Raw genomic sequence first — 23117 nt, 5'->3', positions numbered from 1 at the left:
TATGTTTGTGTGTGTCCTGCGGTGGGTTGGCACCCTGCCCAGGATTGGTTCCTGCCTTGTGCCCTGTGTTGGCTGGGATTGGCTCCAGCAGACCCCCGTGACCCTGTATTCGGATTCAGCGGGTTGGGAAATGGATGGATGGATGTTTAATTTCAAGTATTTTCCATCTTTTTATTATATGTATTTATGCATTATATTTATGAAATATTATGTGTATAATATTTCATCATTGTGTAGTTATGTTTCTATGTGTGTATTCATGTTCTCTTTCGTCCCTTGTGCTCTGTGGCGCAGTTCTCCAAGACACGAGACCACCTGTCTGTCTCTGTGCCAACTCGGGCCAGGTTTACAAAGGCTGTGGAGACCCACTGGTCAAATGCGGTTCATTCGTTTGTTCTTGGTGTTGGCGAGTTCTCTTGTGTTTTTGCATATTATTGTTGGTTTGGTTTTTCTGGATTTCTGACCCCGAATATTGGATTGCCTTCGGGTATATCCATTTGCGATGTTTGCATTCACGTGAGCATTCTGGAATCACAGAGCCTCGTGAAAATAAATCTTTTATGTTTATAAAGACCACTAGTCTGCCCTTTATTTATACAGCGAGAGGTCTACAGTTACCCTCTCCCTCCATGTCTGGGCGTTTGTTAAAGTATATTGGAACTTACAGTTTTTGTGAACAGTTTCCCCATTTTGAGGGCCTGCTCCTCCTACAGCCAGCAGGAAAAGTGTGCCTTGGCGGGGTGCACCAGTGACGATACTGGCCTGCCACCCAAACAGTGTGGCAGCCCCTATGAAGACTGTAGGGGAGAACTCCCTGCATCATAACACATTGCCACTCTCTGACCCCCTCATTATTAAGTAACCTTACCTTGAAAACGTCCATCTTCCTTACCTGAACATACCTGCCACATATACAGGGGGTGGGCAAGAGTAAGTTTACAGTTCCGAGTACACAAGGCTGGCAATTTGAGCACTTAACAGATTGTATTTAAGTGCACTGTGACATACTTTTGTCTTAATATTGTAATGATCATAACCTTCATGTCTTTTTCCATACGAACAACTGCAAACCCACTTCGGCCCACCCCTGTATACTTTATGCTCACATTTCTTCATGTGAAAGTTAATTCTGAACACCTCCACTGCTGCATCCTCACAGATCCAGGGTATCCGTTACACCTTAACAAGCCTTTGAAACTGAACAGCAGGACCATTACATCACCCCGATTAATTTGAGTATCTACCTCACTTAACATTCTCAAAAATATTCACAAAACATATTTGAATATTTTTGTATATACCATACCATACCATATTTATTTGTTGAGCGCTTAAAAACACAGCATTACAACTGACCAAAGCGCTGTACAGTTACAACAAGCAGGACTAAAAGCAAAATATTAAAAACAAACATTAAGAGAGAATTAAAACAGAGATACTAAAAACAGGTCAAGGGACCAAATAAAATAGAGAAAATAGCAAAAGACAAGTGGAAAATGAAACAGGTTAAGAATTAAAAGCCAATGTGAAGAAGTGCGTTTTTAGGCGAGATTTGAATGTGGCGACTGAAGCGGCTCGCCTAACCACTAAGGGCAGGGAGTTCCAGAGCCTGGGTGCACAGACGGAGAAAGCCCTTTCACCACGAGCTTTAAAACGTGCCTTGGGAACGGTTAGGAGCAGCTGATCTGTGGATCTAAGAACACGAGGGGGATTGTGACACTGGAGCAAGACACTCAAATAGGCGGGGGCTAGACCGTTTAATGCCTTATAGGTTAGGAGGAGAATCTTAAAATCGATTCTGAATCTAACCGGCAGCCAGTGAAGGGTTTTCAAAATTGGTGAAATGTGTTGGATTCTGCTACTTCCAGTTAGAAGCCTTGCAGCCGCATTTTGAGCCAGTTGGAGTCTAGAAAGTGTGGCTTTACTGATACCAAAAAGGCAGGAATTAGAGTAGTCAAGCGGGGCGTAATGAATGCATGAATTACTGATTCCAGGAGGTGGTTAGAAAGAATAGGCTTGAGTTTGGCGATTCGCCTTAGATGGAAAAAGCAGGATTTTACTGTGCTGTTGACTTGAGCATCCATTTTCAGGAACGTATCCATTTTGATTCCAAGATTGGAGACAGACGAAGTTACTGGAATGGGAAGAGAAACGAGGCCAAGGGGTGGAGCCTGTTTGCAGTCGGGACTAAAAACAATGACCTCGGTTTTTGAATCGTTCAGGTGAAGGAAGTTTACAGCCAGCCAGTCCTTAATGTCAGCTAGGCAGTCGAGGAGAGGTTTGGTGGAGTATCAAACCTCATGGAGTATATGTCGTATGACGTTTGCTTCTCTTTATATGCTTCAACATTACGTTTGGTGTTCATATAATACTTGTATTTATGTGCTGGACTGAATAAGAAGGCATTGAAAAAAGTTTTAAAAATGAATCTAAAGTAAAATCTATCACTATACCTCATAAATACACTGTGTGCACAATTGTTAGGCAAGTTGTATTTTTGAGGATTCATTTTAATATGGAACAAACACAGTGCTATCAGTCAATCCAAAATGTTAATAAACCTGAAACCTGAATGTTTCACAATGGAAATGTGAGTGTGAACATCATCAGGGGAATACATATGTGCACAATTATTAGGCAACTATTAGTGTGCAGATTTATTATGCAACTAAAGGAAAAATGAAAATTTTCCCATCTCACTTGTTTATTTTCATCTGTTATAGTGAGAATAATAAACAAACACCTCAAAATTTACAAATAAACATCTCTGACATTTCAAAATCAATCAATCAATCAATCAATGACCAATATAGCCACCCTTCTTTCCAATAAGAGTCATAAGCCTTTCCATTCATGGAGTCTGTCAGTTTCTTGATCTGTTGACGATCAGCTTTTTGTGGAGCAGTGACTACAGCCTCCCAGACACTCTTCAGAGAGGTGTATTGTTTTTCTCCCCCGTAAATCTAGCGTTTAAGAAGTGCCCACAAGTTCTCGATAGGGTTTAGGTCAGATGAGGAAGGGGGGCCATGTCATTATTCCTTCATCTTTAAGGCCTTTACTGGCTGGCCACGCAGTGGAGAACTTCGATGCAAGTGATGGAGCATTGGCCTGCATAAAAATCATGGTCTTTTCCTGTATCACTGTTTGAAGAAAGTGTCTTGAAAAACTGGCAGTAGGTTTGGGAGTTGATTTTGAGTTCATCTTCAATGCAAAAGGTCCAACTAGCTCATCTTTAAAAATACCAGCTCATACCAGTACCCCACCTCCACGTTGGAGTGGAGCTCTGTGCCCATTACTGATCCACAGGTCCATCCATCTGGTCCATCAAGACTCTCATCTCATCGGTCCATAAAACCTTTGAAAAAATCTGTCTTCAGATATTTCTTGGCCCAGTTTTGACGTTTCAACTTATGTTTCTTGTTCAGTGGTGGTTGGGTTTCAGCCCTCCTTACCTTGGCCATGTCTTTGAGCACTGAACACCTTGTACTTCTGGGCACTCCAGGTAGGTTGCAGCTCTGGAATATGAAAGTACTGGAGGATAATGGGTTCCTGGTAGCTTCACGTTTGATTCTTCTCAAATCTTTGGCAGCTAATTTGCGTCTTTTGTTCTCAACACGTTTCTTGCGACCCTGTTGACTATTTGCAACAAAATGTTTGATGGTTCTGTGATCACACACCAATATCTTAGCAATTCCAAAAGTGCTGCATCCCTCTGAAAGACTTTTTACAATTTTTGACTTTTCAGAGTCAGTTAAATCTCTTTTTTGGCCCATTTTGCCTGAGGAAAACTAGCTGCCTAATAATTCTGCACACCTTGATATAGGGTGTTGATCTCCTTAGGCCACACCCTCCCTCATTACACAAATACACATCACCTGACGTGCTTAAATCCAATAAGCATTCAAGTTAATACAGCTTGGAGTTGGAATATACGCATTAAAAATGATGATATGGTCAAAATACTCACTTGCCTAATAATTGTGCACACAGTGTATAAGAGCAAATTAGTGTAATGAAAATTTCTTGCAGCTACCGTGGCAAATAGGATTTCTTTTTTTTTTTTTTAAATTAAAGACATCAGGAGAGAAAGCAGTTAAAGATTCATAGCATCACACTTAAAAACATGAACAATTCCATAATTTCTGATAAACTATTTTTTTACTTTGCAATGAAAGTCAAGTCAAGGGAGCAGAAGACGTACTTGTCATAAATTTCCTGGAAGATATCCTTGAAGCGACCGTCGTACTTCTTTAAAATGGTATTCTTGGTGCTCATGTAGAGGGGCCAGCTTCGTGCCAGGGCCATCTGGAATGAACTGTGTGCAAAGTCTCGAATGGACTGGTCAGTGTTGTACATTCCCAAGGCTACTCCCCCAGTCCCTTCAAAACAAAAAAAATAAAACAACACGGTTGACAATTTTATGGTGACACAGTAAGAAAAGCACTTGAAATAATGGCAAAACAAAGACCCAAAAGTTGACTTTCCTGCTAACTGCGACACAACAGTAAATCGCAGCCCTTGATGTTAGGACTTGTGAGAAAGCTGGTGAGCTCAGCAAGAAACACCAAGCAAGCAGAAGGATTGCATAAACAAACAAAATCTTCAGTCCACGGTGCTCCTGGGAAATCTCAAAGCTTTAAGAGGTTTTCACTTTGTCATTATGGGTTATTGAGTGTGGCAAATGGATCCATTTAAAGCGACATCTACAATGCAATAAAGTGTGCAGAGAGTGAAGGGGTCTGAAAACTTTCTGAATCCACTGCACAGTATGAAGCAAATGAAAAATCTGCCTATAATTCAGAGACCTAATTTGTCCAAAAAAATAATCAGGTAGCAGCTAACCAGTTTTACTTTCTCGTATACAAAGTACAGGGAAAGTACCGGAATCGTCGAAAGATTCAATTTCGAGATTTTCCTGAATCTCGATGTTTTAGACCTCGAGTCCGAAAATACATTTTTTTTTTAAATTATGTCTGTGTGTGTGTGTGTGTGTGAACACGATAACTTGAGTATGTTTTCACTTAGGTTAACCAAATTTTGCATACAAGTATTAGGTACAAAACGTAGATTTCTACTAACGTTTGGGTTATTTCCACAAACTGGAAGTGGTACTTTTTTATTCATGCAGCTGCAGAGTCCGGTTTATTCAACTTTACTTTCATAATCATTGTACCCAAGGATTCTCCAGAGAGACACAGTACCAAAGGAGTCCAGTCTTCGTTTCAGGTCACTGGATAGCGTCCATGTCTCACAAACGGGAAGCACCAGGACTCTAAAGACTTGGACCTTCGTCCTTTGGTAGAATTATCAGGAGTGTCACACACCCCTTTCCAGCGGCCTCATGACCCCCCACATGGTGTTACATGGGCATCCCCTTAGCCTGGTCCAGCCACTCAGGTCCTCAACAATAAGCCGGATCACCCTCGGGGAATAGCGCCATATGGCCGTAGTGCCATAACTGACGCTCCCTCACAATTCAGGTCATATGCCTCATTCGGGACTCCGTGAGCAACACAAAGTCAAACCAATGGTACCCAAGGAGTCTCTGAAGAGACACACATGATGGAGTCCAGTCTTCGTCTCAGATCACTGGATAGTGTCCATGTCTCACAAACGGGAAGCACCAGGACTCTAAAGACTTAGACCTTTGACCTTTTGTAGATATTGGGAGCGCCACACACCCCTTTCCAGCGGCCTCATGACCCTCCATGCTCTCCCAATCCGTCTGATGACTTCACAGGAAGAGTCACCAGAGACGTGAATGTCACAGCCGAGGTAAGTAAACCTCTCGATGAGGTCGACACTCTCTCCGCAGACAGACACCCTGCTGATACCCATGACCAAGAGGTCATTAAAGGCCAACGAGATAGATGGATGAAATTAGGCATGTAGTTGTTACACCAAAATTGAAGATCTGTATTAACTTTTGGGCCAAATCCATCAACCAGAATGGTACTTTACACACACTAGATTTTTTTTTTTTATTCATGCAGCTGCAGAGCCCGATTTATTCAACTTTACTTTTATAATAATTGTTCAATATATTAAAAATTTTTTGATTTGTTGTTGATGGTTCTTTAATGTGCATAATATAAAAATATAATCCTTGTCTTGCGGTTTACTCCTCAAATATCCATCCCCATATCTGAGTATACGAGAAAGTTGAGGGGAGACCACTCCCGATTTTTCATATGCCAGAGTGTTCGCGACCCACCGGCGGAGGTCCCCCTCTGTTAATTTAGCACAATCATCTGAGCAGGGGGAGAGAGGCTGGCCCCCCTCAGTAAATCGAGCAAGATCGTAATCGTGATTGACGGTCCTGTGCGATCACCAGAGCATTAGATGAATCGAATGCGATTGTCAGTGCCTTTCCTTCTTGGTGAATCGAGCACGATAATCAGAGTAGGGGTTTGAGAAGGTCGTTCAGGATTGACCGTGATCCATCTGCTGCTATGAATTTAGCATGACCGTCACAGCCGTGAAAGGGAGGAAGGGGCGTTTCGTCCAGGGTTGGCTACGGCCCACAGGTTTGGGAACACTGCTTTAGGTAATGTACTACCACATCACTGAAAGATGGACCACACTACACGTGCCATGGCATCAGCACTGCACGGCTGATTTTAACATTTGTTTACTGTTTCTTGTAACTCTTAACGAATTAGTACCGTTCTATACACTTAAGTTTCCATTTCATTAGGTCTCCTTGTCGTTAACACAAAAGCCTGCTCCTTTGTTTTTCAGGTAAAAAGGAAATTTGAAGGTAGGTTTGTTATCCATGCTAGTAATGTTGCTGGAAACTGGAGACTTATTATGTGTTCATTAGCACAGAATTTCACAGGACCCTGTATATGTGACAAGAAGGACCCCATAAACACTATAAATAGTCATTCATGTTGCTGTAACGCAATCTACACAGCATGCAGATGTGGTCAAGGGGTTTGTTCTTTTTCAACAAGTCATGAGAATGGGCAAGACGTACAACTGAAATGACTTTGAACATGGTGTGAGCATTGATGCCACCATCTCAGAAACAGTGCCCTCCTGGGATTTTCACACACTCCAGTCTCTAGAGTTGTTAAAGAATTGTTAACATAAACGTCAGTAGAGAATGGCCAGGCCTCATTCAAACCACCAGAAAGGCCACAATTCCTCTAATAAATGGCTCTTCACAGCAGTTGTGTGCAGGAGGCCATCACTGGACACACAAGAAGTTAGAAACTGAACAAGCTGAAGACCATGACGATGAACACACAAGTTAGAATGTGAAGAAGCCGAAGAACCTGGTGGGTTCCAGCCATGTCAATGGGGAAACAGTGAATGCACAGTCATCAAAATTAGATAACTGAAGCTTGGCAAAAAGTCTCCTGCTCAGATTGAACTCACTTTCTGCCACCACATACAGGTGGGCAGGGTCAGAATTAAGAGTAAACTGCAAGAGGTCACACTGCCATCCTGCCATGTGTCAAAGGTGGTCATGTAATGATGGATGGAGTGTTTTTTTGGAACACATTAGGCATAATGAGCACCACCTAATATCCATTCATCCATTTTCTTAACATGTTTATCCACAGCAGTGTTGCGTGGAAGCTGCAGCCTATCCCAGCAATCACTGGGCACAGGGCAGAAACAACAACTGGATGGGGTGCCAGTCCATTGCTGGGTGAACACAAACACACACTAGGGTCGGTTTAGCAACACCGATTCACCAACCGTGCATGCCTTTGGACAGTGGGATTAAACTCACACGGACGTGGAAACTCCAAGTAGGGAGCACCCGGGATGCAAACCCCAGTCTCCTTATTGCAAAGCAGCAATGCTACCGCGGCACCACCATCTTGCGTCCCAACTTTTTAGCTCTTTGTAAGATGTCACCTTGATATTCAAAGTCAGTTTTCTGTCTGGGTGGGCGAGAAGAGAAACTCTTTCAAAGGCCAGAGCGGTGTGGTGACATTAAAACCAATGCTAATTCTCCTTCTAGGTTTAAATATATGAAGAGTAGAGCCCGGTGAGTAAGTTTCACTTAAGCTAGAATCCTGCAAATCAATAAATATGATGTTTAGACCCCTAAGCAGCACCCTCACCTGTTTGGATGTAGAATTTCCTGGTAAATTTCTGAAACTGGACATACCTACCTTCAAAGTCATGCACGACGTATGTGACTGGTTCGCCGCCATTATTTGGAGTGTACTTTATCTCAACTCTTCCAGGCCCCGGTACCACAAAATCTGTAGCTCTGTACTGTTTCGAAAAAAACAAAAATACAAAGTATAAACATATACATACCGTATATACTCCCGTATAAGTCGGGTCTTGAAACATGAAAAATTGATCATAAAATCAGACCCCGACTTATACGCCTGTTCAAAAATGCAACACTTAATTATTATTTTTCTTTTTTACATCTTCTTGCCTCCTCCAATCTCGCACCAGTTTCTCAGACGCATCGAATTTTGTTGCAGCATCGCAGTTACCAATTTCTATAGCTATTTCAATGAGGTTTAATTTAAAACCAGATTCATATTTTCTTCTGATCGGACACTCCACCGTAGATAAGCGATGCTCTTACGACAGCGGTGTATGAGGGTGTGAGATACTAAAAACACAAAACAGTGCAAACGTCACTTCGGAATAGTTTGGGCATCATCATGTGGTCACGTAGGCGCAATAGAGAGACAGAGCACATGCTGTTACAGCGCATTGCCGCACCCACATTGAGAAAAAAGGCTGTGCACCCCGTGGTTACTCTCTCAGGTGGGCGTTAGTATATCGTAATCCCTTGTACCAATAGCGTGAGTTTTCCACATTCAACTTATACGACCGACATTATAAAATAACAGAAATTATAATGTAAAATCAAGTCCCTGCCTATCCGCGAGTGTATACGGTATTTAAAAAGAAATTCAAACATACTAGCCAACCCGCGGCGTACCATACGCCGCATAATCAGGCCGGTTTTTAATGATTTTTAAGCACAGGGAGAAAATTAACATTTGAAAAATCGGTAATGTAATAAATCAGCAAGAAAAGCAACACTGTAACAATGCACGAAACGAACCAACACACAATCATACGTGACTGAAAACTGGTGGACCGCCATCGCGCCCTGCCTGCTCATGTGCCCACCTCCAACTCGTCACTTGAGTCGTTGTCGTCTTTGTACAGTCCACATGCACCTGTGACTCACGTAGACTTTTCATTGTTCTGTGCGGTTTTGGCTGCTTTTCTATATATAATCCACCAAGACACCCGACCACGGTAGTAGTGCGAATTGCTGTATGTAGCGTGTAAAACATTTTGCTATGTTGCACGCGGTCGTGCGTCGTAACTGATAACTTGGTTTTTTAAAGACTGCTTACTTCATTGTGTTTTAACATTGGTTGTAAAGGATTGTTTTAAGGATCCCATGGGATACCCCTCGCAAACCGTTTTACACGCTGCATATGGCGATTCACTTCCACGAGAAACATGCCTCTATGAACAGTCAAGTTGTTGTCGTATCCAATGGTCTTGGAGTTGGTGGCGTGGCTCCTCCCTGCGTGTGCCATAGGTGTCTTACTTGTCGGCGGCTTAGTGAATTCACGCCCCTTCCGGCGTGCTTTCCATGGGTGTATTGCCTTAGTGAATTATATATATATATATATATATATATATATATATATAGAGAGATTTATATATATATATATATATATATATATATATAGAGAGAGAGAGAGAGAGAGAGAGATCCTATTGCACACAGTCACTATGCTATGTGCGTTTGACACCTTTAGTCAGAACTAACACACAATCCCAAAAACCACTTAGCAGGCCTATTACTATTAAAATCATCATATTGGGGTTGGTTGGTGGTCCATTGGAACTTGGAGACTCACCATCTTAGAGTAATAATGTCGACTGCTCGGCCACCCACCATGACCCCCTTCACAAATCATACACAACCCATTCCCACTAAATACTACAGTCACTTACAACTCCACACCACCATTGACAGCGGCAACCCACAACAAACCCACAGTTGAAGCAGCTCTGGACAAAAGAAACCATTGAATAACTACCCCGTGTTTAATCCTGACATACTTTACTGCTCCTCACTTATTAACAGAACTCTAAATTAGTCTCCTCTGCCCAAAGTTCAAACGGCCTACTCTCCAATTATACATTTACTTTGTTAATGATCCACGTTCAGCGGAGTTCATCTGATAACACAGTCCACTCCAAATCTGAAGGAGCTGGTGCCTCACATGCTGGACATTAGGCGCTTTGATAGTGGCAGTTCAGAGGTATGGCGGAGCAGCAATTTGAGTTTTAACATCCTCATCATACCTGCTTTCTTTCCATAGGCCAAAACATCTTGTCAAATGGGCTGGCATTCATATTCATTTTAAATGTACCCTTTAACTCAAAAATCAAATTTTATTCAATTGAACGTCAAATAAAATACTGAGGTTCTCACATGAGAGGAAAGTCCAACTTACAGTATGTTTGATATTTTGAGAAGTTTTGGTTACAATGCTCCAAATGTCCGTGAGGAGTTGGGGTCTGTCCTGACAGGAATCGTCCTCAAGGGGTCGCAGTACCAAAGAGCAAATCAACATGTACTCACAGCTGCAATTTAGACTGGCCTATCAGCCATAACATAAGCTGAACTCCACCTTAGGGGTAAACCTCGGTATTTAATGTTCACATTATTGAACCAAAGAAATGCGCCTGAGTGATCACAAACACCTGTGACACCAATTGTCCCAAAGGTTATGGTGCCCTGAAATGGGGAGGGGGGAACCACGCAGAAGAGTGTTGTCATTTCTATATGCTGTAACCAAAATATATGCAAATACCCCTGAATAAAAGTCTGCAGTGTGCACTTTAATCACATCTGAATTGCTTGATTTGTACTTTAAAACCAGGGAGCAGAGGGAGAAGTCCAGGAAAAATGTGTCTTTGCCTCAAACATTATGGAGGGCACTGTATAAGAGTACCTGTTTTTAGTGAATACAATTTGACATTCAGGAAATAATAAACTGAAATGTTAAATTTGGAGAAGATGGTAGCACTCACTTGATCTCCATAAGCATGACGGCCTATGATTATCGGTTTGATCCACCCAGTCACCAATCGGGGGATATTCTTACAGATGATGGCTTCCCTGAACACCGTGCCACCCAAGATGTTACGGATTGTGCCGTTGGGCGATTTCCACATTTTCTTCAGCTTGAATTCTTCCACCCTCTTCTCGTCAGGAGTGATGGTGGCACATTTGATGCCAACATTGTACTTCCTAATGGCTTCAGCAGCTTCAATTGTCACCAGGTCATCCGTGGCATCCCGGTTTTCCATTCCTAAATCAAAACTTTATATGGGAAAACATTATTAGGAAACCATTATCACACCCAAAGCATGAATTACTAAGTCAAATTGAAGGCTAATAAAGAAAATCGCAAAGGAAGCCGATTACGGCACCTTACAAAGATGGAAAATTCAGTCGCGGTTCACAGCTCAGTGTTCACCAATTTACTTTGATTTGTTGATGAGCTTTGGATTTGATTAAAGGGTGAGGCTTTTAAGCCAAAGAATACTGTTCAAACTGTGAAACATGGAGGTAGCAGCACCATATTGTGGTGGTCTTTTGCTGGTTAAGGGACTGGGGCACTTCAAAAATTAAATAGCATCCGGACAAAGAAGAAACACCTTCAGCCAGAAAGCTAAAACTTGCAAATATGGCTTCCAGCAGGACGCTGATGCCAAGCAGACCTCCAAAGTCGTAACGACAACAAGAATGAAAAGGATAGAAGTGGCCATCACAAAGTTACTTAACACAGGCATGCATGGAGTTGTGAAACATTGAATTTGAAGGTCTTTAGCCCTGGCCACCTGAACCCCAATGTACAGTAAATATGTGGGCAGAACAACTCTAACTGACAAACACCAGCTCTGTCAGGAAGAGTGGGCAAAAACTCCCACCTCGTATCGTGAGAGGCTTGTGGAAGGCAACCCTATGCATGTGATTTAAGTTAAGCGATTGAAAGGCAAAGCCACCAAATACTAACAAAGGGTATGGAAACCATGGAAAATCTGAGCCAGTAAATGAATCCACGTTTCTGGCTTGCCTAATATCGGTTTGTCTCTTTGGTTTTGACGTCGGCGCATAATCCATTTTGGTTCTTGAAACAGAAGACAATTTGAAAATGACACAGTAACCGCACTGAAGCTGACGCAATCCAACATGTTGACGATGGTGTATGGGTAGTTTGAACGATAACACAACGCAACGCTCCATTGTTAGTCCACAAAATTGAAGCCAAAGTCAAATGAACATTGGATGCTCCGCTCTGGGATTCCACCATTATTGAACAACACACTGAAGTGAAATTTCTGAAACCTGAAATATATTAACCTGAAAGCTGAAGAACAGATTGGTGCAACGAGCGTTCGCTGTGGAAACCTTTTATAAGAATGGCGACAGTGGGACTGCTGCGCAAAGGGAATTTTGGCATCATTACCAGTTAGGACGTTACGATCGTATCCCGTCTGCTCAGGCGATAGGTGGCACAATTATGGCGAGTTTCGCATTGACCGTTACCAAGACAACCTCCCAGTGCTGTTCAGGGCCACGCCTGCATGACGTTCCTACATATAATCATGTCGTTTGCCGTTTCGGTATCTGTGTTTGGATAATTCTAAAAGACCAAGTGCACTTCTTGGTATTTTTGTTCTCAATTTCCTGCCTTACGATTCTGATTCATCTGTATTGTCACACACGTGCACATGGGAGGCAGCTAAAGGGCTCGAGTAAGGGCAATTCCGAATCAGATCGGGATGCGACAGAGTGCACGGACTCTTTTTCTCCCTTTCCTGCAGACCATTCACGGGAGATTCCACCTGGCCCTCTTGATGTCACTTCCGGGTCCAAGCCTATGGAAGAAGACCTTGCTGTCTCCGGCCTCTGTGATGTCACATCTGGGCTCGAGCCTATGGTTGAAGACCCTCATGAGCCCAACCCCTTTGACTTCACTTCCTGTCTTCCCCTTTAAAAGCCTCCACCTTTTCCCTATTCCCTCAGGTCTGTTTTGGACTCGGTTTTGTGCACAGCAGTGCTGTATTCATTTTTCAACTTTGCAGCCAAGATATCAATTATACGGGTGGCTGCCCCAAACCTTGCTATGCCTCTGTGTGGAGTTTGTGACAGTATACATACATTAAATTCTGCTCCGTACTTCTAACATTTTTTATTTTTATGCTGCATTGAGGATTTGTTCTGTTCTGTGTATTGTATTGTATTGTATTGTATTGTATTGTATTGACCCCCTTCTTTTGACACCCACTGCATGCCCAACCTACCTGGAAAGGGGTCTCTCTTTGAACTGCCTTTCCTGAGATTTCTTCCATCTTTTCCCTACAAGGGTTTTTTTGGGAGTTTTTCCTTGTCTTCTTAGAGAGTCAAGGCTGGGGGGCTGTCAAGAGGCAGGGCCTGTTAAAGCCCATTGCGGCACATCCTGGGTGATTTTGGGCTATACAAAAATAAACTATATTGTATTAAATCCAACGTATGTCTGTCTGTATGTCTGTCCGCTTTTGATGAGAGAACTATTTAACGGATTTAGATTTGGGTTTTTTCATATAATTTGCCTGAACATTCCAGTTGATTGTGTGACCTCTCTCATCGTAAGGCGGAGTGGTGGCTCTGAGGCTAAGGATCTGTGCTGGTATGCAGAAGGTTGCCGGTTCGAATCCCCGTCACTGCCAAAAGAGATCCCCTTAACCTGTAATTCTTCCAGGGGCGCTGTACAATGGCTGACCCTGCACTCGGACCCCAAAGGGTATTCAAAAACTAACAAATTCCTAATACAAGAAATAGAAATTGTATAAGGTGAAATAAAGAACGGAAATAAAATCGGTAACGATTTATTAGTGCAGATCCGAGAGAGACGCACCACCCTCAGGGCGTACCTTACATCCGCTTAGCTAGCGAATGAGAGAACTACTTAGCGGAATATAATTTACATGAACATTCCGGTTGATATTGCGACCTCTCTGATCAGACTAAGTATTATAGTTCGCTTGTGGTACAAATTTATTAGCGCGAATCTGAGAGAGATGCAGCGTGTCAAGGGGAGGGGGGCGGAACCCTCTTCACTCACACGCCAACCTCAGGGCGTACCTTACATCTGCTTAGCTAGCGAATGAAAGAACTACTTAACGGAATTAGATCGGGTTTTTTACTAGAATTTGCTTGAACATTCCAGATTGACTTTGGGACTACTCTCATCACACCAAGAATCAAAGTTCACATGCTGGAGCGATATATTCGTGCAAATCCAAGACAGAGGCTGCGGGCCGAGTGGAGGGGGAAGCGTGATGTCAGGAGTGGGGAGTCGGTCTACCGCTGCGTTTTGGAGTGTACCTTGCCTGCGCTTAGCTAGTGATACCTTTTTGTTTATTGGTTTTTAAAGTTTGTCCTGTTTCACTACTACGTGGGCGGACAGCTAGTATCTCATATTTCTAGCTTGGCCTAAGATCGGTTTGTCTCTTTGGTTTTGATGCTGGCACGTAATCCATTTTGGTTCTTGTTTCATCTTCCAATCCCAAAATAAAAGTCATTCTGCTTCAGCAGAACAAAGATGAATAGGAGGGACAAGCTCTTTGAACTGAATGGCCTTTTCTAGTCGCAAATGCTCCGATTGATTTAACACCGGGAATGTATGGTAATACGACATAAATGGAGTTGTGAAACACTTCAGTTTGACAGTCTTTAGGCGAGGTGCATGGAAGCCTTTGGCCTCAACTGTAATTCTTTAAGTCCAATGAAGCTTTTGCAAAGGTCTTGTTACAAGGCAGTCCACCTATGAGTATCACCGAGGATCATCATCATCCTCGGTTTTCCCTTGGAGACTCGCTACCAGTTGTCGTCTGGCGGGGTTTCAAACTTACAAGCAGCGACCCATCAGGATGCTGTCCGTAAAACCGTTTACGACCTTTTCTCATTCAGAAGAATTGTAATTCACAACTCAGTGTGGCCCAGTTTTTGGATTGTGACCCTTAGTTTAAGAAATACTGCTCTAGAGTTCTATTCATAATATCCCAATTATTTACCAGAGATTAACTTAAATACTGTAACTATAAATATACTTCTACCATAAACAAAAAATGATATTTTTGAATTAGCATTCAGTAAGACTGGGGGAAAAATACCTGCGCTTAAAAAACTTACTCCAATACTCACTGGCTAATAATATCCTCCCAGAGAAGAGTGCATCTTATCGGGCTTGGAGCACTTGAGTTGTAGCCCCTCCCTGTCACCTTTCACCCACTTCTTCTTGGGACTCCCAGCCACACTGAACAATGGTGTCAAGGCTCAAGTCTTTAACTGCTGTCAGCAAGACAAGAATTCTGTCGACTACGCAGTCCTGCTTCCATAGACCTTTGAACTCTGAAGTGCTAAGAATTCACATCATTTGCTCCGATGACTTAGCAAGAGTTGGGAAAGCAGTGGCAGAGCTTTACCAGCAAGAGGTGGACTTCGCGAGCTTAACAGGTCATTTCCATGTAGGATTTAAACATTTTTTACATTTCAGAAAGATTTACACATTTTGCTCGATTAAGAATGCTCAGCTTCATAGACAGTATTGCTACTTGACAAAAGTGATATCCTCTTGTGATTCCTAGGTGTAGTTTGCCTGTCCTTCCTATATTTGTGAGGGTTTGGTTTAGAGACCCCTGTTTTTTTTTATTAATTTTTATTTTTTTATTTGACTGACGAGGAGACTCACAAGGGTCATGCAGTGGTGTCAGTAGTGGGATTTGAATTCACAATCTCAGGGTTTGACATCCAAAACCTTAACCAGTATGTCACACTCCCAGGCCCTTAATGACCTCTTGGGCACAGCCATCAGCAGTGTGAGTGTCGACCTCATCGAGAGGTTTACTTACCTCAGCAGTGACAATCATGTCTCTGGTGACTCTTCCTATGAAGTCAGTTGACAGATATGGAAAGCATGTGGGGGTCATGAGGTCGCTGGAAGGAGGTGTTTGGTGCTCCGATTATCTATGCAAAAGGACGAAGGTCCATATCTTTAGAGTGCTGGTACTTCCTGTCTTGCTATATGTTTGTGAGACATGGACGCTATCCAGTGACCTGAGACGAAGACAGGCTTCTTTTGGTACTGTGTCTCTTCGGAGAATCCTTGAGTACCACTGGTCTGACTCGGTGTTGCTCATGGAGTCCCGAATGAGGCATATGACCCGCATTGTAAGGGAGCGTCAGTTACAGCACGACGGCCATGTGGCGCAATTCCCCAAGGGTGATCCGGCTTGTAAGATCCTCATTGTTGGGGACCCGAGTGGCTGGAACTCCACATAACACCTGGCTGCGGCAGATAGAGGGTCATTTCTGGAGGGTGGGATTGGACCGCATGTCTGACTGGGGGGTTGCTAACCAGGATCCCAAGATGTTTCATGTGGTGGGTGCGGCAACAAGCTGTGTCAGTGCATGCTTCCCAACCTGACCTGATCTGACCGGATACTGCCTTGTCTATCAATCTATTAATTATATACTGCCTAGGGCTGAGTGGACGGTCGATGGCATCATCCATCGTCAACTGGCTGGGCACATCATCGATTGGTGCTTGCAGAAATTTCCTCAAAGTGCTAAACTGCAGCTGTCACTTTTTTCCCCTCTGACTTTAGCTCATTTAGCAGTAGTGTGCTGTAGCTAAAGGAAGGCAGCCTGGTTAGTGCATCACTCACAGAGTTTGAATTTGAGCAGTACAGGTATAGTGGTCTCCATATTAAGTTTATTCTCGCTTTTCAGGCTCATGTCTTATTGGACTTTCACTGGCACAGCTCTTCTCCTCATGTTGAACAATGGCAACTACAGACTCCAAAGGCTAGAAGCAAGCCGAGGTATCTTACGAAGCCATGAAACACACCTGAGGAATCACAAACACCTGTGACGCCAATTGTCCCAAACATTATGATGCCCTGAAATGGGGGGAAAAATGTGTCTTTGTCCCAAACATTATGGAGGGCTCTGTATTTGCTGTTACGGTGCTTACAAACTCCGAGTGCCCAAAATTTCTCGCTCATTTAGGAAGCTCACTGTCCTTAAAATATGTGATCACAAATTGGAGCTCTTTTGAGACTTTGGCTGGTTTTGCCCATGTTAAAGGGTCCCCTGAAGCCACTCCTTCTTGCCACCCTCTCTGACCATGGCATCAATGGGACTGCTCTCAGATGGTTTGAGTCCTCCATCTCCTACAGTGTGTCCTTGAGAGGGGCGTTGTCAAAGACTCACCCGTCATGCACTGTTGTACCCCAAGGATGAGTGCTGGGTCCTCTATTTTTCTCTCTGTATGCCATCTTACTGGACTCCATCATCCAGTCACATGGGTTCTCTTATCTAAGTACTATGCTGATGATGCACAGCTGAACCTGTTGTTCCCCCCTAGAGGAGAATACGCTATCGGCTGGAGTCTCTGGATGTCTAACCGATATCTCAACCTGGATGAAGGACCACCACCTACAGCACAACCTGACAAAAACTGAGCTGCTTGTGCTCCTGGCCAGCCAGTCTGTTCAAATCGCCATCTCTGTACAGCATGGCTGTCACTGTCACTAACACCCGCCAGGTCACTTTGCAGCCTTGGGGTGGTAATTGATGAACAGCTATCTTTCTCTGACCACATTTCTACAGTTTCTCATTCATGCAGGTTTGTGCTGTACAACATCTGCACAATCAGACCTTATCTGACAGAGTATTCAGAGCAACTTTTGGTTCAGGCTTTGGTCTTGGTGCTTCTGGACTACTGCAACTCACTAATGGCAGGAAAAACTGCATGTGCTATTAAGCTGCTGCAGATGGTCCAGAATGCAGCGGCCCATCTTCTATTTAACCAGCCAAGATGCACTCATGTGACTCAGCTCTCTAAATTGGCTCCCTGTAAGTTCAAATACCTGATGCTTGCCCACAGAGTGGTCAATGGGTCAGCACCCGAGTATACGGAGACACAGGTGAAGTTCTATATGCCTGCTTGACCACTCAGGTCTGCCAGTGAACAGCGTCTGGTGATGCCACCTTTATGTGGTGTCAAGTCTCAATCCAGACTGTGTAGTTTCGAGTTGGTGGAATGGGCTGCCCACCTCCATTCGTAATGCTGACTCCCTCAATGTATTTATCTCCGCTGACATCTTCTGTACAGACAACATTACAGCAGTCATGAAGAAGGCTCAGCAGCGGTTACACTTCCTGAGGGTCCTCGGAAAGCACAACCTGGACTCCAACTTGCTACTGACCTTCTACCGCTCGTCCATCGAGAGCCTGCTGATGTATTGTATCACAGGATGGCACGGCAGCTGCACCATGGCAGACAGGGAGAGGCTTCAGTGAGTAGTAAAGGCAGCACAGAAGATCATCGGCTGCCCTCTTCCCTCCCTGATGGCCATTTACACCTCAAGAGAGCAAAAAACATCACCAAGGACACTCGCAACCTGGCTCTGATCTGTTTGACCTGCTGTCCTCAGGGAGGCGCTACAGGGGCATCACAACAAGGACAGACTCAAGAACAGTTTATTTCCCCAAAGGCCATAACCATTCTAAACTCACACATGCACTGACTACACAGTCTAACCCCCCAACCCCTGGACTTCCTTCTATCCATCAACTGTGCAATATCCAATATCTAAATGGCATTGATAATAACTGTATACTGTACAATATCATTACTCTCAGGGTCCAACATCCACTACTCACTGTACATGATCATCATTATTGTGCAATATTTAAATTATATGCAATAACCCAACAGTGCAATAGTTAGTTATTCTTTCCAATCCTTATATATAATTTGATAGTATCCGTATGTATGGTGTTCGCGTCAATACCTCGACTCAATACAAGTTAGAACCATGCACTGGGACTCTGCCTCTGTAGTTAGAACATCACGTGGCAAACGTGGACGCAGTATTGCATGATTGGCTTAGAAAGTTCGAGTGCTTCAGTGACACCACTGGTCAGCCGAGTATAGTAAGTCAGTGTTGGTTCGAGCAGATAACAGTAAGTTCGGTTGGTTTTTAGAACGTTGGTTTGGTGGGGCGTACTTTCCTGGACTAACATCGTCGACTGACTTAAAACCTTCGAAAGCTCCAGAACCGTAAGTAATTTAGAACGTATCGCCATTTGCTTGGTATGTCGAAATCTATCTTTGGGCAGTTCGGTTTTGACATCCATCCTTCTGACATCTATTGGCAAACTGAGTAATGACAGCTGGGTATTAACAACGGTCATTGTTTAAATTTTAGCCGATTTTAGATCTAAAATGACCACAACAACATAATTATTATTTCGACTCTGATTTGTTTTGAAAATCTGTTTGCCGGAAAAAATCAAATGAGGTGCGCCGAAGAGCGGAGTTCACGTCTCGCAGCCACGTTTAAACAGGCAGCTCTTTATTACATCGACCGAAGAGGTCTATTTGAAGCAGAAATCAGTGCCATGATAACAAAATCATTTCAAGGACTTAAAAAAAACAAATAATTCTTTGCAGAGAAAGTATGGATTTCACAAACGTAGAATTTGTAGCCCAATTCGATCGGCTCCCAGTCGCTACTTTTTAAATAATGTACAATAGTTAGTTATTCTTTCCATATGTATATTTTCTGCAATTGTTTATTTATTTGTTGTGTTCTGCATATATGTCTGCACTGGAGGTGCTGCTTTTAATCTCAATGTACATGTGTATAGTGACAATAAAAGGCATTCTATTCTATTAAGAAGCAATTGAAGACCCATCTCTTCTGTGAATATCTGTCTAATTGAAATCTTGGTGCTGCAATTCTTTATATTCTTGGTAATTTGTTGAAGTTTAAATGATGTATTGATTGTTATCTATGATTGTAAATGTATGAGTTATAACATCTTCGCTTGTGGCAATCAACTTATGTTACCTTTCTTACTACACTTGCTGAACAAACAGGGCCTAGCCTAATGTTACTCAATTGTTTACCTCTTTTGTAAGTCGCTTTGGATAAAACATCTGCCAAGCAAATTAATGTAAACGTAACGTAAATGTGATGGAATGAAAGGTCATAGGGCGGGCGACTGATTCACAGACTAATCCAACTTGTCACCAATGTTACAATATTGTTCATTCGCCATTCATTTTCCTAACCCACTTATAAACAAGGAATCTTTAAAAATAAAAAGATGTATTTATACAGAATGCTCTGTGGTGCAAAAATTAAAATAAAATGATAAAATGCTTAGGAAAAAACATAATTATACTGCTCAAAAAAATTAAAGGACTACTTTTTAATGAGAGTATAGCATCAAGTCAATGAGACTTCTGGGCAGTTGATCTGGTCAGTGAAGTAGCAGAGGGGCTTGTTCATCAGTTTCAGCTGCTTTGGTGCACCAGAGGGGCTACAATGAGAGACGACCCCCCCAAAACAGGAATGAATGGTTTAACAGGTGCAGGGAGCCCACTGACATTTTTCCCTCCTCATCTGTTTTGTCTCTCGTTTACATTTGGCTACGGTCAGTGTCACTACTGGTAGTATGAGGCCATACCTGGACCCTACAGAGGTGGCACAGGTAGTAGTCCAACTTCTCCAGGATGGCTCATAAATGCCACGTGGCAATGCCAGAAGGTTTGCTGTGTCTCCCAGCACAGTCTCAGGGGCATGGAGGAGATTCCAGGAGACTGGCAGTTACTCCAGGAGAGCTGGACAGGGCCCCTCATAGAAGGTCCTTAACCCAACAGCAGGACCCACCGGTATCTGCTCCTTTGGGCAACGAGGAACAGGATAAGCACTGGCAGAGCCTACAAAATGACCTCCAGTAGGCAGGCCACTGGGGTAAATGTCTCTGACCAAGCAATCAGAAACAGATTTCATGAGGGTGGCCTGAGGGCCAGACGTCGTCCAGTGGGCACCGTGGAGTTCGATTGGCATTTGCCATAGCATATCAGAATCGGCAGGTCCACCACTGGCGGGCGCCCTGTTCTCTTCACAGATGAGAACAGGTTCACCCTGAGCACATGCGACAGACGTGAAAGGGTCTTGAGAAGCCGTGGAGAACGTTATGCTACCTGTAACATCGTCCAGCATTACCGGTTTGATAGGGGGGTCAGTGATGGTATATCTGGGGAGGTATATCCATGGAGGGACACAAAGACCCCTACAGGCTAGGCAACGGCACCTTGACTGCCATTACGTATCGGGATGAAATCCTTGGACCCATTGTCAGAGCCTATGCTGGTGCAGTGGCTCCTGGGTTCCTCCTGGTGCATGACAATGCCCGGCCTCATGTAGCGAAAGCATGAAGGAGTTGATACCATTGACTGGCCCCCATGCTCACTCGCCTGACCTCAATCCAATAGAACACCACTGGGTGGGACATTATGTAATATCAGCCTGTCCAGGAGTTCAGTGATGCCCTGATCCAGATCTGGGAGGAGATCCCCCCCAGGACACCATCCGTCATCTCATAACGACGTTGTCAGGCATGCATACAAGCATTTGTGGGGGGGCCATACAAACTACTGAGTACGATTTGGAGTTTCTGCAATGAAATTTCGGCCAAATGGCCTCACCTACCTGCCTGCCGCATCATTTTTTCTCTTTGACTTTCAAGGGGTCTTTGAATTCAGCCCTCTGTAAGTTGATCATTCTCATTTCCATCAAACAATGTGCCATCCTTTTGTTCTTAACCCATTACCAGTCCATATCAGTACAGATAGCCAGCAGGTTTTTTTTCCCCCCATTGAGATCTGATGTGTTTTCACTTTCAAAGTGTTCTTTTAATTTTTTGAGTAGTTTATATAAAAGAAGAACTAATAAAAAAAATCCATCCATCCATCCATTATCCAACCTGCTATATCCTAACTACAGGGTCACGACGGTCTGCTGGAGCCAATCCCAGCCAACACAGGGCGCAAGGCAGGAAACAAACCCTGGGCAGGGCACCAGCCCACCTCCTGGCACACACAGACACACACTCAGCACACACTAAGGACAATTTAGGACCACCAATGCACCTAACCTGCATGTCTTTGGACTGTGGGAGGAAACCCACGCAGACACGGGGAGGACATGCAAACTCCATGCAGGGAGGACCCGGGAAGCGAACCCAGATGAGTCTCCTTACTGCGAGGCAGCAGTGCTACCCAGTGCACCACGTGCTGCCTTAATAAAAAAATGATTAAATAAATTTATAAAATAAAACCATTACGTGATTTTATAATTAGGAGATGACCATTCAGTCCATTGGGTGAGTCTGGCTGGGTTATTGTCAAGTTGTCCCGATCTCTCACACTTCTATTCATTCATTTTCTAACCGGCTTATCCAGCTCAGGGTCATAAAGATCAGGTTCCAGTTACGACAGGATGAGATGAAAGGTGGAAACCAGCCCTGGTCAGGACACCAGTCCATCACAGGACAGCAAGGTCACACTCCAGTTGTTAGAAGCTGCACTTAAACTACAAAACTTAGCAATATAGTACATACACCAATCATGTTTGTGTACACATAAGCCTAACTGGAACTTGGGAGCGAGGGGATGTTCTCCTTGCTGTCTGGAGCACACACCACTTACCTTTCTCAGATGAAGGTGCTCTAGGCAGTTGCCTAATGGATTGACTGGCTCCGGCCCAAAACAAGCAGAGTTTCCGATTTCATATTCTCCCAGTGTAGTCTTGTCTGCAGGTGCTCCACCTTGTCAAAGGTGTGCATTTTTGGTTAACCAGAGACTCAAAACTGGCCACATATAAGTGTGGGTATGGATGACTGGTACCATACAGAGAATTGCCACTGGCCTTGCGCCTTATGCTGTTAAGTTAGTTTTGAAGCCCCATGACCCTAAACCGAATTAAACAAGCTTGAGAATGCCGTGTTAATAGTGTATGGGTCTTACCTGTGCAGATCCATTTCTACGTAGGGAAAAATCAGTTTTTCCTTGATCAGCTCCCAGATGACTCTTGTCATCTCATCTCCTTGCATTTCGACAACAGATCCAGCTTGGATTTTCCTAGACATTTTTAAATCTAAGCAGAAATGGAGAAAAAAAAAATTTCAAGTTGTCAAATGTCAATAAAATCTAAATGAAAAAAAAAAAATCACCTCAATGTCG

At 43.5% G+C, this 23117-nt stretch overlaps 1 protein-coding gene across 1 annotated transcript in view; it reads right to left on the bottom strand.

The window, feature by feature from the left end:
* The window catches only part of idh1 (isocitrate dehydrogenase (NADP(+)) 1), a 37859-nt gene that overhangs the window by 13846 nt on the left and 896 nt on the right, over window positions 1-23117 (bottom strand). The window contains exons 2-5 of the mRNA XM_039755303.1: window positions 22902-23031; window positions 11056-11347; window positions 8133-8238; window positions 4202-4379 (exon numbers count right to left, since the gene is read on the bottom strand). Coding sequence (XP_039611237.1) covers window positions 4202-4379; window positions 8133-8238; window positions 11056-11347; window positions 22902-23023 — 698 coding nt within the window. The 5' untranslated portion in view covers window positions 23024-23031. The remainder of the gene's footprint in view (window positions 1-4201; window positions 4380-8132; window positions 8239-11055; window positions 11348-22901; window positions 23032-23117) is intronic.

This window comes from Polypterus senegalus, chromosome 6 (assembly GCF_016835505.1).
Source record: "Polypterus senegalus isolate Bchr_013 chromosome 6, ASM1683550v1, whole genome shotgun sequence".
Classification (NCBI taxonomy): Eukaryota; Metazoa; Chordata; class Cladistia; order Polypteriformes; family Polypteridae; genus Polypterus; species Polypterus senegalus.
This window is presented reverse-complemented; position numbering and strand designations above follow the sequence as displayed.